Source organism: Panicum virgatum, chromosome 3K (assembly GCF_016808335.1).
Source record: "Panicum virgatum strain AP13 chromosome 3K, P.virgatum_v5, whole genome shotgun sequence".
NCBI lineage: Eukaryota > Viridiplantae > Streptophyta > Magnoliopsida > Poales > Poaceae > Panicum > Panicum virgatum.
The window spans coordinates 5,750,877-5,770,098 of record NC_053138.1 but is presented as its reverse complement, the minus strand read 5'-3'; the positions used below and the strand labels follow the sequence as shown (position 1 = coordinate 5,770,098).

The window sequence follows — 19,222 nt, the reverse complement described above, 5'->3', positions numbered from 1 at the left end:
TCGAGATCACCTCCTTCGGAATCCGGGATCAGCTCGTACGTCCATCTGATAGAGCAGTCGTATCTATATATAATGCAATAGATGAAATTACAAACATGCTCATTTCACGGTAAAGTTGTATTCTACAAATAGCAACACAACTTAGCATATGGGCAATCGTTTATAGAGTATATAACTAACATATCTAACTACACAAGGCATCATGATCAACGGCACAAAAGAAGATTACTAACTTCATAAACAAGTGGTAGTTGTTTCCTATAGCAAGTAAATCATGGTTTGCTAATAAATAAATAACTCATCACACATATAGTAGTAAATTCAGAAAAAATTACATCAAATATAAGGTAAACATAACAAGCTATCCTGAAAATTTCATCCCAAAACTTTTAGCCATTTATTCAGGAAAAATCATTTGTTTAGATAACTCCTAGAAAAGATTGAATTATATAGGTTAGACCAGAGCAACATAGAAGCTAGAAATTTAACAAAAGGTCGAAACAGAGCTAATTTAACTACTGTAAATTTTTCAAGATTTAATCTACACATAATTTATTCTGAGAAAATAAACAAAACTGACAGCAAACTAACAAGATACATTTGTAGCTTCTGTTATAATCATGAACTGGTGCTCAAATTTTACAGACAGAAACATATGACTAAAAAAAGGCTCTAAAAAATTATCAGGATTTTATAATAAAGGAAACTATTTAACGTGATTAAAACTCACTTAACAATTACTAAATCAAAGAAATATCTAAACATGAGAACTGACCACAAAAATTTTTTAGAAACTCTGGCATCACATTATTACTCTACCATAAAAATTTCATAGCCAAACATGGTTTGAATCATCAGTTAAGAAAAAGATAAAAACAGCTAGCATTTAAACACTAGTAACACAAATCTATTTTTACAGCAAAAACTCTCAACTAACACCCAACATATTATGATTCTACTGCAAAGATATCTTCAATAGGATTCCAAAACATCAAGATTTGCCTTTTTCTGTTTTTTTCTATGAATTTCTATGGAATTTCAAAGTTTGCAATAAAAATAACAAAGAAGTCCCTGCTGACACTATTCAAATGAGTCATGGGCTTCGCAGACAGCCCCCTGGGGTTCCATGAATTCTAACAGGGGGGTCCTCGGCCGCTGGGGAAAAACAGGGAACGATGGAGGCGGCGGATCCCGGCGACTCCGGTCACCGGCGGCGAGGGAGATGTTGGGCAACTCAAAGAGGAGACCGAGCCGCACCCTTTGGGCCCGAGGCGCGTCGGGAGAGGGTCGGAGGAGGGCGGTCGGCGGTGGACAGTGAGGTGGCGGTGGAGGCGCTCGTCGGCGGGGGTGTTCCGGTGGGGATTGGGCGAGGAGGAGGGGTGGGTGAGCTGCGCGAGGTCGAGGCGCAACTGATGGAGGGGTCAACGTGGGCGGAGAGGCTGCGGAGAGGCGGGTCGATGGTGGCGTCAAGCTCGCCGGCGTTCGAGCAGAGCGGCGGCGGAGTTCTGGGGTCTGGGGTCGTGGAATTGGCGAAAGGACGAGTGAAATGGATTGCTGGGGTATTTGTAGTGATGTTGCGCGCGAGAGGAGAGAGCGGCGGGCTCTGTCTTGGCCGGGCCACGGCGACGACGAGGTGGCGGCCGGCGGGCGCTCGGTGCTGCGTGGCAAGGCAGGGGAGGCACAGCGCGAAGGCAAAAACCGGTGGAGGAGGTCGGGCGTGACGCTTGGGCCGCCAGCGCGAGCAGGAGGTGGCCGGGCTGGCCCTCCACGGCGGCGACGGCGCTGAACAGCGGCGGCGTGGAGCAGAGCAGGCAGGCTGGAGGAAGGGGAAAAGGGACCAGTTTGCAATTTCCGAAATTTCAGGGACCTTACTATAAACTAGCAATAACTTTTAATTTGGGGCTCAAATGAAAAAGTGTCCAACATGAAAGTTGTTCAACTTTTCAAAATCTACAACTTTGATGTTGTGCAAAAATTTATTTGATCAAAGCTTAAAGAGTTATTTTTGAAAACATAAGGAGAATTTGAATTCAAAGGATTTTTGTCTTTTTCAAACCAAATTCACTTTAAATCTAGGCTGAAATGAAAGATTTCCTGCCAAGCAATGATTACACTACATTTTGCAAATAAACCCTCCACAAAAGCTATAATCACACACCTATTCAAATAAAACTATAAAGTTGACCTTGGAACAATTCATAATTACACAAAGGTCCTTAAAGTTTTAAAATAGGCCCTTGCTCAATCAATTTCACACATGAAGCATAGGAAATAAATGTAGTTTTATTGTGCAGACACCTAGGGTGTCACAGTTTCCCAATGGAAAAGCAAAAGATGATTGTTGCTGCAACCATGTGCCTCCATAACTTCATTCATGAGAATAATGCACAAGATAAACATTTTTCTAAATGTGATCGGGATCCAGATTATGTGCCCACTATACCGGAAAGGTATAAAAGAAGTTGACTGATCCAAAATGCAGGAGATACATCAACTCCAGAATCTAGCGATTTGTCTATGGATAGATTCCGTGATGACCTTGCACGGGCAATAACTAGATCATCATGAGCTTGTATCCATGGTTATATGATTTATGTGACGATTGAGAAGACAAACTATTATTATGAGAAGATAAATTATTATTACCTAACTAATATTTCTATTTATTTATTTACCTATTTATTTATTTTCACATGACTTCAAGGTTTAAACTCGGTACAAACATATATAATTTAGTACACAAACATGTCAAATAGCAAAGGGCATATTGGACATTTCACATGTTCTATCCATTCATAAAAATCAGCATGAAGCCATTTTGCCAAACGCTTTACAAAACGGCTCCAGCTCCACTAGAGAAGCCGCTCCACCAGAGAAGCCGGAGCCGGAGCTGTTTTTGGTGGAGCCGGAGCCCTGCCAAACAGGCCCTCAGTTGGAGCCTTGGAGGCCTCTGCACTGAACTGAGCAGGCTGCAGGAAAAATTAGGAAATGAGAAATTTATAATTTATAATACCTATATAATTGTTCAGCACTACAAAATATTAATATCTATTTCTCTCAAACCTCAGCAAGTCACATTATCAACATAAATTTTGACCATTCGTTTGTTTCCGGTGAGCTCATATATTTGTTAGTGTAACAGAACTGCCCAAATTAAACCGGCTTAAGTGCGCTAACTATCATCTTAAGCGTTAATCAAGTAAACACGCACTTAAAACGGTGTAATCCGGCAGCCTGTTGGGTTAAGGATCGAAAACACTGGAAGTCTCACCCGAAGGCGAGCGCAGATGATTACAAGCAGATAAAATTTTCTCAAATTTTAAATTACAAAACAGAGCTTAACAAAATGACTTTATGTAATATATCAGAGTTCAAAATGCAGCAGAATTTAAATAGAAGTTTAGTTTGAAAACCACGATAACTACGATGACGTGAGGACGTCATATCGAGCCCACCAATGTGAATTCTGGTTAGCTCCAACCAGCAGTAGTTACCTGAAAATAGGGTGAAAACAAACCCTGAGTATACTAATACTCAACAAGACTTACCCGACACGGGTATACTTAGCCCACTATCTAGACATGCAAAGCTTTTTGGCTCTGGAGTTTGTTTTGCTGAAAGGCTACTAATACTGGATCCTTACTTTCAATATTTTAGCTCAATTTAAGTTTATCAAGTACCAACTAGATTTGCCTCACATCTAAAGCAAGCATGGTTGATCACATTAATCTTTACAGAGTACCACAAACATATCTCATCATACTTCTCTTCTCATTTTCACTTCTTTACTACGATGTGACACAATGACCAAGGTTCTCTAAACCGAGAGAGACGGTGAATCGATCCGATTTAACCTTGCAAGGTGGACCTAACTCACACGACACGTGCAGCCACGCCGGACCACATATGTCAACCATTCCCATCATTATCCTGACGTCTGAATCACGCCTGCCAAAACCCGGGGGGAAGGGTCCCTCACAGCGAACTCCCAGAGAACTAGGAGGCGACATACACTCCAACACCCGCCATCATCCCACTCCCAGAGTAGCAGGTCGCGATTCAAAGTATCATTGCAAATCAGGTATTTAGCTTACCGGTTTCGACTACCTCCTACTTCCGGCATGTGGTTAGTACTGTTCAAACTCGGTCAGCAATGCCAACAACGGTACGGTCCTCAATCGACACAGGCAGATGCTTACTTTCCATCCATTTCATATCTAGAACCAATTCATCTGCGCCCGGTCTTCATTTCTCTTTCCTCATTGAATCATTCTCAAACCATATTACCACAAGTAACAAGATCTTAAATCTCACGAGTGACAGGAATCACTCGACTTCTACCGAGATCTTACTTAGCAGAGCATTTCTAACGACATATGCATACTAGTATTGACCCTCAGGTACCTAGGGAGAACATGCATACTAGAGTTCCATACAACTCCTAGAACGTAAATGCACAAAATACTTAAATAAATATTGAATACTTAAAATTAGGGTTATGCTCCGGGGCTTGCCTGTGATTAACACTAAGTCAGTGTTAGCTAGATGATACTCGCTTGGCGAGCATCTGCCTTCGGTCATGCATGTCGGGATCCATCCATCCATCTTCTGGATATGTCCACCAAACATCGTCTTCGATTTCGGCTCCAACAGCACGTCCTTCATATGGTTCATCTATCGTACCTAAATGAGATGCAACAATGCATATGTATAAACATAAGAAAAACACATAACGCAATACAATGCAATCAAACAGACATGGCTAGGACAACATTTACTGATTAACCATAGCAACAAAACAAACAAGCTCAAAAAGAAAACGGTTTGTTGCTGATGTAAGATTTCAGATTTCAAACACTTCAGCCTTAAGTGATTCCTTCGAAAAGCATTACTAAACATTATTTAGAAAAGCCAAGCAATGCTATAAAGCAAGAAGGATTAACTAGAGACTTTATTTAGCTAACAAGCAATCATAAGCAAGTTAAATAAAACCAACCATGTTCTAGTATAACAAGGTTAACATGATTTACACATGAACAAGAATTTAGTTGCTGTATTTAAACATTCAGAAAACATTTCTTAGCAACAATGTAAAAGGAAAACAATAGCTAAGAGCTAAACAAATGCAAAAACTTGACATGCAGCCATAACCTAGTAGCAAAAATTTACTAGCAGGTTACGGTATAGATAAAGCATGCAACAAAAATTTACCAACAATTATTGATAACAAAAAGTATTTATTTTGGCCTTAACAGGACAAACTGAACAAATAAATATCTACAAGCATGCACATAGCTTATGGGCACAAAATTTTACAGTGAACTAAGCATACAAGAAGTAAGCTACTGCATAAATTTCATAATTGTTGAACATCCAGAACTGCAGATATTAAATAAACAAAGTAAAACAAGCATTAACCACGATTAAATCAATACATCATAGAAACATTAAACAACCAGTAGGTTACATATTTTTTCTAAGTTATACATGGCAAAACAAAGCTAATCCAACTAGTTTTACTTTTTTGCCATTTTTATACTATTTACTATGCATTTTCAAAGCTTGCAACCACTTAAAATAACATTTAAATTAGAATAAAAACTATTTAGAAACTGAAGATCAACCTTTAAGTAAAGTTGTAGATCTTAGAACAAGGAATCCAACAAATTTTAGTTTGTATTTATGATTTTGCTATGATTTACTACGATTTTCCAAGTTCACAACAAGATTTTAAGAAAAACTTAACTAAACCTTACAAACCAGTCCCTGGTTTCTTGCATAAATGCCCCTAGAATCTTTTATTTCCTTTCAACCATACCCTTGGCCGGCCTGTGAAACAGGGGAGGGCGACATGGGGGCGGCGCCACCGTTTCTCGGCGAGGAAGCTCGCCGGCGGCGAGGGCCCCGTGGGGGAATCGCAAGAGGAGAGCGGCGCGAACCTGTAGGTGGGTTTGGAGCGCGAGGAGGTGCTCGGAGGTGGCATGTCCGCGGCGGTCGGCACCCGGCGGTGGTCGGCGTCGGCGGAGGCGGCGCTTCGGCAGCCGATTCGGGGCGGGCTCGGGCCTGGGAGCATCATCGGCGCGTGGGGGAGCCCGTGGGTGGGTCGGCTTGGTCAGAGAGAGGGCGGAGGGTGGAGCTCCATGGCGAGCAGGGGGTGGCGGCGCTGATGGCGCGCGGCGGCGCCTCTAGCGCGTGAGCAGGGGCTCTGCCCGGCTCTAGGAGGAGTGGAGCAGGTGCGGGGCGAAGCGAGGCGGCCTAGGGTGCGAGGAATCGCAGCGGGGTGGCGAGGGAAGGCCGGCGCAGGGGCGCTCCGTGGCGGGGCTGCTCGGGCCCGGCTCAGCTCGAGCTCGAGGTCGGAGATGAAGGGAAGGGAAGGGAAGGGAAGAGAAGCTTACAGGGTGTGCGCGAGGATAAGGGCGGCGCACGGAGGGCGAGGTTCGCCGGGATGCTCGACGCGTGGCGTCGCCGGCGGCACAGTCGCCGGTATGGGCGCCAGAGTAGGTAAAACAGAGCAAAACCGGAACTTCCGGTTTCCAACTCGGAACTTCCGGTTTCCAAACCCGGAACCTCCGGGTTTTGGGCAAAACAGATTCAATTTTGGAGCGCCCAAAACTAAAATTTTCGCACAGCAACATGAAATTTGACCAAAATAATAGTTGTAGAGGAAGAGAAGATCTACAACTTTGCTTTTGGGCGAAAATTGATTTGGAGCTCGGATTAGGGAGAAATACGCGCTCAAAGTTCGATTAGGGTTGAGTACTAACGACGGTCATTAACCAGCTAATGACATCGCTTAGCCCTAAATAGTGATTAAACACGTAATTAGCATTACGATTGACACAGGGGTGTTACAGTTAGATCAGACTTTCTATATGATCTTTCTACCTTCTAACATTGATACACCCACTCATAATAACAATTAAAAATAAATGCAACAAATGGTATTTAGAAGATGAAGATGAATCGATCAGCGCAGCGCAAAGATTCAAGACCCATCATCTTTCAGGCCTGGCAGCCGCATTGTTCTTTTCCACTTTGTTTGCTGGGTTATCTAATCGAATTCTATTTTTCTATGTGTTCAATTTAGTTTTTATAAAAAATTTTGATTGAGAATTTATTAAAAATTACTAATTTAATCCTGCAGCAATGCACGGGAAAATCACCTAGTAATAATAACATGCGTGCTAATTCCCATGTTAAAATGGAAAAACTAAAGCAATTTTTACACAAAAGACTCCACAAAATATGCCTTTTACTCACGCTGCTTCAGATGACCGGCCACAGTAAAATCAACCAACCATTCTTCCATCCAGAAATCACCAAAACTCAACATATCTCAATGCTAGGGGCCTAGAACCTTCGATGAGTATAACTGTGAACGTAATTAAAACTGAGCAAGGAAATCGATAAAGACTAACCTAACCTGATCTAAGCACGTTCGATAAGTAGAACTCGATAACTGGTGTGCAAATTAGATTAGATAAAAGTGATAAGACTTAAATCTAGAATCTAAGGTATTTGATAAATTGTAAATAAAATAAATAGAGGAAAAAGAGATGTGCCATCAATTTTAGATCTTTCCACGTTATTCGATATGCGAAACTTACGAGCCAGCTAGAGATCCAAGCTGATACACCCTACCGATCAGAAGAACTCGTAAAGAGAAAATGTACTGCAACTAAGACGAAGTTGTCGACATGAAAAAGTAGATGCATGTAGAATGTAGATGCTTGAATAGTAAAGTTTTGTTTGATTGGCGTGTGATGATCTTACAAGCCCGCAGGGCTGCTTATTTATATCCTAAGTTACAGACTCCTTATCAATTATGACATGATGAACTTTGACAAAAAGAAACTAATATTACTAAAATAACGACGCACAATGGAGTCAGGATTCGACCAATAATTATTCTGATGACACAGGCTACCAGCTTCGAATTTGCTCCATTGGCTTTTTAGTCCCGCCACTATCGACTTCCTTCCTTTTCACAGCATTGGCCAGACACGAGTTAAAAAATAATGTCAACAATACTATATTATCAAATAACAAAAACAAAATTGGAAAAAACTATGTATTTCCTGCACTTACGCGGCCGAGGGGGTGAAACGGTCCCCACCGTATTTTCAAACTGATGTTTTTAAGCGTAATGTTAAAATTAAGAGCTTGAATAGTAACATACTAGTATTCTTTTTGCTTTATGCAATGAATAAAAATGGAAAGCAACTACAACTCCATAAACAATTGACCACCACTACTAAATACTCATTACTAAGACCAACACATTCATACTCATTCATCTCACATGTGAGTAACGCATCTCAGCTACCTTTTGTGAATTGTGCAATGACCAAAAGATCCACAACTCGGCACACACCATTTTTCTACAAGTACCATTACATCCAACACTCTGTTCACCTATCCACTAAATGAATTCCAGCTTGATGGATTGCTTTTTGCTCCGCCTTGCTTGGTATAGGAACCCCTCCCATTCTGTTGAGATCCCTTGGCCATAAGTTCTCCACACCTAGTTCACCCCACATGCCTAGATACAAAAGTACTCTTCTATTTCGATTAGTGTGACACCAAAAATAAAAAGAAGGAGATGCAAAACTTCGTCTTCAATGTATGGCCAAAGATATATACTTGGATCAACACAGCTCTTCACCTTCGTAGCAGGGTTATCGAAAACATGTTGAATTATATGTCTAGGCACTTCAATAACCATTCTTGCACAAACAAAATTCCCCTTCATTCGTTTGTCTTTAACCTCTGATTTAGTTGAGGGCCCTAAGACTGTGCACTCTGATTTGGTTGAGGGCCTTGAGCCTGAGCAGGTGTGTTTAGGTTAGTGACCTTGTTAACCAATATATGTTGAGTAGTGGGTGGCTTCTTACATTTGCAGCTCTTTAATGGCCAGCATGAGAAATTGGTCCTATTCAAATACCATAAAAAAAGAATCTAGCATGTTGAAGCAAGCATTGATAAATCCAACTAGCCATGGATACATATTTGACTATGAAGCTAAAATCATCAAGGAAAAAATTAACATTTCTTATTAGTTATGTTGTAAAACTTACTAGTTAAGTAGTTATGTTCTGAGACCTATTAATTATCTTGTAAGACTTATTAATTATCTTGTAAGACTTTAGTAATGTGGTTCTCAATTAACCCATTCAGAGATCCAATACTCAAATATCACGTATATGCATAACAAGTTACATAATGAGTTCTATGGAAAGAGTAGGGGTAGATCCATGCCACGATTGTTACAACATTACAAGTTCGTACATCAATACTTTAGGTCTTAAGTTCATAGATCGATGATTATTTAAGTTCAACAAGTTCAAATCTATAATAAAAGGTTAGGGTGTTAACGGCAATTAAGTACCGATTTTAGACTGTCAACTCCTACATAAATACTTGAAAAATAAATATCAACAGTAGTGATAGGAGCTATTACTGACAAATTTCACGAGTGTTGATAAATATTTATATGCAGGTGATTTATCCTTAGAGAGAAGGAGAAAACACACCCTATGGATCCAAAGAGACAGCTCCAACCAATGAGAGGCCGCCAACTAGGCAGAATATGGATCTATGGGCCCACGAAAGCAAAGAAGCACACTCCCAACCAATCAAGTCAAAGCACACTGATTGAAGGGCCCACAACCGCGAGTAAATAAGCTAAAAACACCGCGTGCACACCCATATCCAAGCTAGGGACCCACCTAACAGCCACTCAGCCAAAGGTGGGCGGTTAAGGCTGTTGTAGAGGGTTGGCCGAACCCCTATAGTCTGCTCTCCTATAACACTCCAGGTGTTTAAAATACTAAATGTAAAATTCTAAACATGACATCGTGCATAATAACCAAGAGTAAATTAAAAAAGTGCATTTTTTATATGTATGTATGCATGTGTATGTATGTATATGCTTGTGTTTGTGTGTGAATATGCTAAGTATCGGGTGCTTTATAACTTTTCAAAATTAATTCAACATGTATAGTCAAATTACTCAAATATACCCACACTGTTCTCTTGACTTGGTCTACAAAAGTGTAGTGAAGCCTTGGTGCAGATTTAAATCTTGGAATATGAAATGAAAAGTATTTCAAATTCTAAGGAATTTTTGAATTAAAAATTATTTTTAAAACTATAGTTCAAATGAACTTTTGCCCAAAAATAAAAGTTGAAGAATTTTAAATTTCCTACAACTTTTGTGTTGACAATTTTTCAAATTTACATGAAAACTTTTCAGAAAAATTGAAATCAAGCCAGTGGGCTCGATTCTCTCTTTCTCTATCCTTTTTTCTCCCTCTCTCTCTCCCTCCCTCCTCTGCTCATGTGCTCTTCCGACATGGCAGGACCGCCGCCTGCTGCTATGCTCGACCGAGCCACTGCACCGCTGCCCGGCACGGCACCCCTGCCACCACGCCATGCCCACCACCTGACGCCACCACGCACCTGTCACCTGTCCCGGCGCCTAATTGCCGAGCTGCTTTGCCCCGATGCGCTTCAGCCCCCTCCTCCCCTCCCCAAGCTGCCCTGCCCCCCCCCCCCAGTGCTCGCGCCCAAGCTCGCTCCAGCTGTCTCCATTGTCGCCGAGCTCGCCCTGCACGCCGAGCCGCCGCTCGAGCTGGCTTTGACCTCCCCAACACTTTGTGCATGCTCCCCTCCTCCCACTGCACCTCCATGAGCTACCAGACTGCTCCCCTGGCCCTCTACCTCGCTGGAGCAGACCTCGCCACCGCTGGCCGAGCCCTTGTACGCTGGCAGCCCCCTCCCGACCACCTCTGGTTTCGGCTCTTTCCTCAAATCGGTTGCAGGTGACCCCTTCGTACTCCCCCACCTCCAGCGAGCCCTCCCTCCCCGGGGATTTCACCCCACCGCTGCAGCCGCGCCCAGGGATGACATTGTAAGGATCGAGCTTTTTCTAGGGCCCTTAGCGCAACAAGCCAAGGATTGGTTCGCAAGGTTGAAATTTTGTCAAATCCATATAAAATCATATAAAAATTATAAAAATACAAACTAAAATGTTTTAGTTTCCTTTTTCTGAGATATACAACTTTCGTTACAGACACGTATTCAGTTTCTAAATAATTTTTGCTTTAATTTAAATGTAAATTTAAATAGCTTTTATGTATACCTCTTGTTATAGGAAAGCACTAAGGATGATTTTTGGACTGTATGTTAATCTTTAGACTTTGAGACTATTGTAAAAGATTCATGAACATAACAAGTCTCTAGATGTAGTTCTTGCTAGATCTTGCTTTATGCACTAGTTTGTTAGCTTTATTTATTCACGTTGTTCTACATCTATTATAAGCTTGAAACTTTTACAGTAGTGTTATACTGCCACATAGATGCTATGAAAAAAGTTTGATGCATTTTTCTTGCGTCTAACATGCTCGTATGATTTTAACTATGAATGAATACATTAAATCAGTATAGATAATTCTTGTGCTCTGAAAAATATGAGACTTTTACCAGAGACTAGATTTGAATAGTTCATTAAGCTAGAGAAATTGGAAGTTCAGATTACTGATATAACTTCAACTAAAAATTAATCTTTGCAGACATAGATTTGTATTTTTTATTTACCATGCTCTGTTTAATGCTCAATAAAATCTGAGAATTTCACAGTAGCATCTTTTAAATGTGTTTCAGTGTTCTGTAAAATTTTGAGTGCCAGACCATGCATGTTTTTATCTGTATAAACTAATTTAGGTTCTGGTGTGGCTTTGCACTAATTTCTACAATAAATCTACTGCATAAAACGAGCTGACATTACCACTACGAGATGTGCTGTGCATAAAAATCAAGACCATAAACCTTATCTAGCTTCAGTTATGTGTACTACATGTTTGGCTTGTAATTATTTTGGGAAAATAGAAATTGCTGCATGTAATGATGTTATGAGAACACCACACCAATGAAATGTAAATAAAATGTGTTACAAATCAAGCTTGAGTTTTGTTGGATTACAACTTTATAGTGAAATAATAGTTGCATCTTCTCATTGAACAACTCATGCATGTGCATTTCATCTGGACACTACCGCTCTCGCTGATGGAACGTACGAGCTGATTTTCGAGTTCGAGAGTGAGCAGCGCGAGGCTCAAGTTAATCTAACTGAAGTTGTTGAAGACCCGAACCAAAATTCGGAAGAGTCCAAAACTAGCTTTGCTTGGGAAGGCAAGCCGGAGCATGAACCCTATTGTTTTCAATTATATGCAATTTTTCTTATATTTCGCCTGAACTTTGGAGTTAAGAAAAAAAATGTTAGCCTATGCTGGTAGGTCATGAAAAGCTATATCTCCGTCATCTTCCATATCCTATAATTTGCACTTTATTTGATTATACTAACAACACACTTTTACATGCTTCCTTCCTGCAGAAACATTAAGCTATCAAGAGAGCCAAATATGGCCTCTCAATGCCTAAGAATATATGTACCTTAAATGGTGAATTGTGGCGTGCCTTTTTTTGTCCGAATCTGAAGACCAATACCTACAGCCGCTCACGTCGCCTCGGACGGGCGGCTCGGGCGGAACTGCGCCGCCACCCTAGCGCCCTTTCCCTCCCTCTTCACTATCTCGCCGCCACCAGAGCACGTTGCCGGAAGTCCGGCGAACGCATGGGCGTCCCTTGGCCAGATCTGGGCGGAGCTCGCGGGGGCAGCTCGGTCTCGGGCTGATCTCGGTGAGTTGTGGAGGTCTGAAGTCAAGTGGCGCCCTCACCTTGCATCCATAGCTTCGACTTTTCCTTCCCCTCCGACGCGACACCGGGTCGCGGCAGCGGCGGGGGGTGGCACGGCGGCGATTCCGAGCATGGCACCAGTGGCGCGGCGTGCTGGATGCGCGACAGCTCGGCGCGGGGAGCAGATCTGCGGCTGTCGCGACGCATGGCGAAGCCCACGGCAGTGGCTCGCAACACCTGCTGTCGGCCGTTTATTTTAATTTTTTATTCGATTTGTAGGGTCGGGTTGGGTGGGGGCATGGCCTGCCCCTAAAAATAATTTTCTAGGGGCGGGTGAGGACATGACCCACCCATAGAAATTGGTTTTTAGGCATGGGTGCTCCAACAAACAACTATTTTTAGCTGCGGAAAGTAGGTTTTTATCCGCCCCTATAAATCGGTTTTGTAGTAGTGTTTCGTGAACTTTGTGCATTTCTAAAACTTCATTGCAATGAGATCATGCACAGTTCGTGAAGAGAACATGTAGCAATAGATTGTGGATTTGTTTGGCATTTGAGATTCAGTTGAAAAGCCGTGGAAGTTCACAATTATATAATGTTTGCTGATAACTTTGATTTGTAAAGTTGCAAACCCAAGTATTGGTGAAACTGCCATCTCTAGTGTGTACTAGTCATGAAGCCGCCTACACACACTGGCCATATGTAGTGTGTACTGGAGTAGTCATGAAAATATCTATTATTGGTGTCATTTCCAACTTGGCATGCAACTTGCATGCAGACTCAAGTTGAAGAGAAGGGAGATATTCCCAACAGTGACGTAGAGTAGATATTTATTAGAGACAGAGAGCGCTCCAGATATTTTCAGCTAGCTACTGTGTTTCCTTTCCTACACTGGTGGGTGCTGGGCAATCGGCTAGCTGTGTCGACGACGCGAGGACCAGACTACTGGAGTGGATATAGAGCCTTCATCATTCCGGTTATAGTCTGGATAAGAATCATTAGGAATCGTTCGAATGACTCAGCTGGTGCCGATGTGGATGAGAAGGAGCAGCAAGATATTTGGGCACAGTGCACTTTTTCGTACTTGCAAAAAGGACAGAACATCAACTGGTGCTGACTGGGCACCATGAAGCCACATTGTGGTCCTTCTGTACCTTGATACATACAGCTGGGTAGTACACGAAAGGAAGTATATTCATCGCGTCGCGCGGTCAAGATTCATACAGTAGTTCAATCCAACCGTGAGCAAAAATATCTGCAAATGAACCGCACGCCACGACGGGTTCTTCCGATTCAGACACCCTGGTCCTGAGCGACACGTCCAAGTTAGAGTAAGATGCCGTCGTTTGGGAACCTTAATTTACACGCAGATGGAGCCAAAAGTCGAAATAAGCCCGCCGCAGCCACCTCCCTGGCAACTTGTGATGTAACGTTTGCAATAGTCACCGTCCGGCACTTCAGCCGGATCGCAAGAGAGAGCCTCGACTAGTTGACTGAACCCCGGCACATGACACAAAGCGATCGAGATCGATGGATCGATCTCAGCGCGGCCGGCAACACCGAACAGCGAGTCTGAATCAGCATCAGACTCCACGCAGCCACGGCTAATTACAATTAGCGACTGCGTATTAGCATGCAATTCTTTCGGCCTCGACGAGATAAAGAACAGAGTAACTTTCAAAAAGAGATAAAGAGCAGAGGTCAGGTCACCTGTCATCACTGCTCTTGTTTTATTTTCTTCTCTCTCTCTCTCTACTAGTGAGGTCCCGGCCGGACAGTGACGTGGACAGTGACGTGGTACGTAAGCAACCAAGGGCGTTTCCGGAATTGGTGAGAAATGTGCTCAGGACTAAGTGGACGACGAGTCAGGTACAAGAGACGTATGGCGCGGCATGTGGGGCCCCCAAGTTCATCGATAATCTTTTGTTTACCGCCAGCGCCGGTGTCTAATCTGCTCGGTGTGTGCCATCTGTATGGACGGGTTTTCCGAGTTGGCAGACTAATTTGAAATGTGCCAGCTTGAAATGGAGTACTCCGCTGGTAGATGACACGTGGCGCTGTGGAACTAGAATTTTAATTTGCTGCCTTTTTTGTAACATTTTTTTTGCTGCTGTCATGTAACGAGTATTATATCTACCTACCTATTACATGTGGCGCTGTGGAATTATAGTTTTAATTTGCTACTTTATTTTTCTAAAATTCATTTTCTCTCATGATATCTGCCTATCTTTTTCTTATCGATGACATTACGTAGCGTGCTCTGGATTCATTCAAGAGACCACAAAACACAGCAAACACATACCTAGTATAATTGCCGTCACATTCGCACGTCAATATTTCCCGAACCAAACTTTGCAAAATTTGGCCAATCAAATAAAAAAAAGGTAAACCAATTCGCCGTCCAAACCAGTTTAGTCACCTCACCCCTCAAGAAAAGAAGATAAGAAGAAACCGAGCCGCCCACACCACTCTCTGAACACCAATCAACCATGTCAACACCAACAACCTCACTGTCAGTCCAGCCAGCTACTAAATTTTCCTTGGCTGAGATGGCGACCCCCACAGCCACAAGAATGCCGGACAAGTTTGCCCACGCCTCCTGGCTGCCTCCCAGTTCTTCCTCCTCTATAAACAAACAAGAGCATTCGAGGCGAGGCGCCACTCAGCTGGAGCGCCCGTGCCCCACCGCACTGGAAATCGAAATATCCCCTTGCACTTTTCCGTGCGCTTTTCCCTCGGGCCAACAGGGAAACCCGCGACTTTTACCTCCCCCGCTTTCCCCTCCTCCTCCTTCGTCCCTGCCAAGAACAGGGGCGGCAGGGCTCGGAATCCTTCCATCCATCGCCCGTGCGTCCATGGCGAAGCTGGTGCGGAAGTTTGTGGACTCCTACGACGACGACGGCGACGACGCCCAGGACGCCGGCTGCGTGCGCGCCGTGCTGGCCGAGCTCGTCCTCACCTTCCTCTTCGTCTTCACCGGCGTCTCCGCCGCCATGGCCGCCGGTACGTCCATGCACCCCCTGCTGCCTGGCCGACTCCTCTCCGACCAATTTCCTCTCTCTCTCTCTCTTTCCCCTCTTCTTTTTTCGGATGAAGAGAAAGGATTTTTTCCCCTAACTTTTGGTATGGTTGTTGTTGCCCGGGCGGCGGCTTGGAGCAGGATCCGGCGGGAAGCCCGGCGAGGCCATGCCGATGGCGACGCTGGCCGCGGTGGCGATCGCGCACGCGCTGGCGGCGGGGGTGCTGGTCACGGCGGGCTTCCACGTCTCCGGCGGCCACCTGAACCCGGCGGTGACCGTGTCCATGATGGTGCGCGGCCACCTCAGCAAGCTCCGGACGGTGCTGTACGTCGCCGCGCAGCTGCTGGCCTCCTCCCTCGCCTGCATCCTCCTCCGCTACCTCACCGGCGGCTTGGTACGTGCGCCCATCCATAGATCTACCTGCCTATTTTTACTCTGCTATCCTATCCTTGAATACGCTGTCCGGAGGATCCGGGGAAGGGGATGAAACTTTCGCGTTCTTCTTCGATGAGTCTTGTGGCTTGGTGTCGTGCTGTCGGACCCCGATTGTTCGGGAGGTTTTGGCGGGCCATGCCTGTCTTCAAATGAATTTGGGCTGGGCCTGACCGCCTGAGTATACCTGGAACGCGTGTTAGAGCCTCTCATATGTATGGTGATGTTGGGCCAGTTTCAGTGGGAGTTTTATGGACACAGATATCTAGACTGGAAACTAGGTAATCGGGCCAGATGAGTTTCATGGTGATGAAACTCTCCTCCCATACCATAAAACTCCATCTTTCTCTCTTTGCCACGTCAGCAAAATTGATGATATTCAATGTTATGAAACTCTCCATAAAACTCCACTGAGACTGGCCTAAGTAAGCGTTGATTTGCCTAAAAGTTCTAGTGAAGTTACAAGAGTAAAAGACATCGTCGATCCTGAAACTCGTAGTATCATCCAGTTCCCTAAACTTATAAAATACTCATTTAGCCCCACAATCTTATTAATTATGTCGGAAAGTCCAATTATCAATTTTTATTTAAGTTATAAAGCGGAAGTAGTTATGCTGATGTGGAGTCCCAAAATTTATTTCAAAACTATACGAGTATGTCCAAATTTTTTTCCCAATGATTCTTCCAAAATTTATTCTTTTTATTCCATTTATTTTTTTAATAATTTTTAGCATATGAGTTTCATTTTTCTACAAAAAATTTATACAGATCTATGGTATTTCAACATAATTGTACAAGTAAATTTGTTATGATTTGTTTTTGTGTGTATATGTTTTGTATAGAATTTTGTATTTGAATAAATTATATAACTTTCAATTTAGCTTAAAAAATTGTGATTTGGATCTCACCGGACATGATTAGTAAGTTTAAGGATCTGAATGTGTATTTTGAAAGTTTAAGGATCTAGATGACACCCTGAGCCAAGTTGAAAGCCGGTGGTGTATTTTACTCAGTTACCAAGCAGCCATCGAGTGTGACATTTCAGAAGTAGAAGAGCTAGTACATAAAAGAGCTTACAACCAAGTGACTAGTCATACTTGTCCATTAACTTAGACAGTGGTAATAATAATATATATAGCTAGCTTCCATCTTATCTGCTAAGACTTGATGGACTCACCTATCTTTTTTTAACATCCCTTTTTCAAAAAGAAACGTTGAATTAACATCCTTTTTTCAAAAAGAAACATTGAAGGTACCGACTACCGACCTGACCTGCCACAGAAATAGTGTATTCTGTTGATCAGGAAGCAAGAAAGCTACAGAATGAAAAAAGAAAAGACTGACATGTACATATGACTTCGATCGATGCTACAACCAACGCTGACAAGATCATTCTCCAAATGCGCAATGCAGGTGACCCCGGTGCACGCCCTGGGCGCTGGCATCCGGCCGATGCAGGGCCTGGTGATGGAGGTGATCCTCACCTTCTCCCTCATCTTCGTGACCTACGCCATGATCCTGGACCCGCGGAGCCAGGCCCGCAGCATCGGCCCGCTGCTCACGGGCCTCATCGTCGGCGCCAACAGCCTCGCCGGCGGCAACTTCACCGGCGCGTCCATGAACCCGGCCCGGTCCTTCGGGCCGGCCCTGGCCACCGGGGACTGGACCCACCACTGGGTCTACTGGCTCGGCCCGCTGCTGGGTGGGTCCCTCGCCGCGGTCGTCTACGAGTCCCTGTTCGTGGTCAACAAGACGCACGAGCCGCTGCTGAACGGCGACTGCTAACGATCAGGCTCGCCGTTGAGCGATGAGCATGGTTGTTTTTTTTATATAGATGGTACATTGGCCATGGTAGTTAGAGAAGGTTGCTGTAAAATTAGTTCCCATGTATAGGGAATTGTTGGATGTAGAAATTGTTCATAGGCTTAAGGGTCCTATTTTTTTCATCCCTTTTCTTCTTTTTTTTTCTGTGAAGGGCTTCTTATTTTGAGAGGGCTCTGTCAAAAGAATTATTAAGGGTATTGGTTAGCCATGTAAAGGAAATATGGGGATGTGAAGGGATTTTCGAGTTAAATTGTATACGATTGTACTTTACTTTTTAGAAGAAATCGGAAGCAAATTGTTCTTGGTTTGTACATAGCACTCAAAGTTTAGTTATACTGTATTTTAATTTTAATTAGAAACCAAAACAAAGCAGAGCCCTATTAAACTAAACGTTTCGACTTAAGCATTTTAGCTCATCTGTTTTTGGACCTGCGGATCCAGCCAATGATTCCTGAACTTTACAAGCAGAAGGGTGTGCATGAACTTCATCCATCTATGGCTGCACATTTTGTGCCTGTGCTGGGTTCCCCTCAACTGAAACTCCAGGTCAGCACTACTATATGTTCTTAGCCACGGCCACAGAACTACAACTCTTTCACTGAATTTCAGTTTATGTGACGGAAAATGCAGAAGACTCATCACCTACCAGAACGTATACATGTGTGGGAGTGCGACCGCCGGGGGCGTGCCCACGTCGAGACAGAGACTGAAGAACAACCGCCGGCGGCCTTGCAGAGTAAGCCATGGCGCCATGCAAATGCTTCAGCAAGTGCAGTGAGATTGCTTCTGAATTTCAGCAGTCCGCAGCTCTGCATTCAGAGACCTTCGTCCTTTCTATGTGAATTCTTCCCCTTTAGATACCATGAAGTGACGAAAATCCTGCTAGGGAAGTTGATTTGGGCCTTCGGGCTCATTTCGATGGGCCTATTCCTGCGACCAAGAACAGTGGTCAACCGAAAAAATGCGAAAAGAGGCCAAAGCTTGGCTTCAAAGGCCTATACTGCCCAGCGTTAGATCGGTAGGCCTAAGCCCACCACATGGCAAAATAGACCGAAAACGCGGTCATCCTACGTAATAATGACCGAAAACGCGGTCATCCTACGTAATAATGGAAGCTTCTTCGTTCCTCCTCCGAGCTCCCTCGGATCATTCTTGGTGATGAACATAGCGAACACATTGACATTGGTAATAACTATAGATATCCAATACAAGATAGTGGCATAGTGCTCCTGCTGATCACCGAGAGCTGGT

The 19,222-nt window shown here is 43.6% G+C and overlaps 1 protein-coding gene across 1 annotated transcript; it reads left to right on the top strand.

Moving 5' to 3' along the window:
* The first annotated feature begins 15,301 nt into the window (after nt 1-15,301).
* LOC120697061 (aquaporin TIP4-2) lies at nt 15,302-18,282 on the top strand. The gene is made up of 3 exons (XM_039980186.1): nt 15,302-15,698; nt 15,856-16,109; nt 17,561-18,282. Exons 1-3 carry the CDS (start codon nt 15,551-15,553, stop codon nt 17,930-17,932), a joined length of 774 nt encoding a protein of 257 aa, XP_039836120.1. The 5' UTR covers nt 15,302-15,550; the 3' UTR covers nt 17,933-18,282.
* Nucleotides 18,283-19,222: the final 940 nt, after the last annotated feature.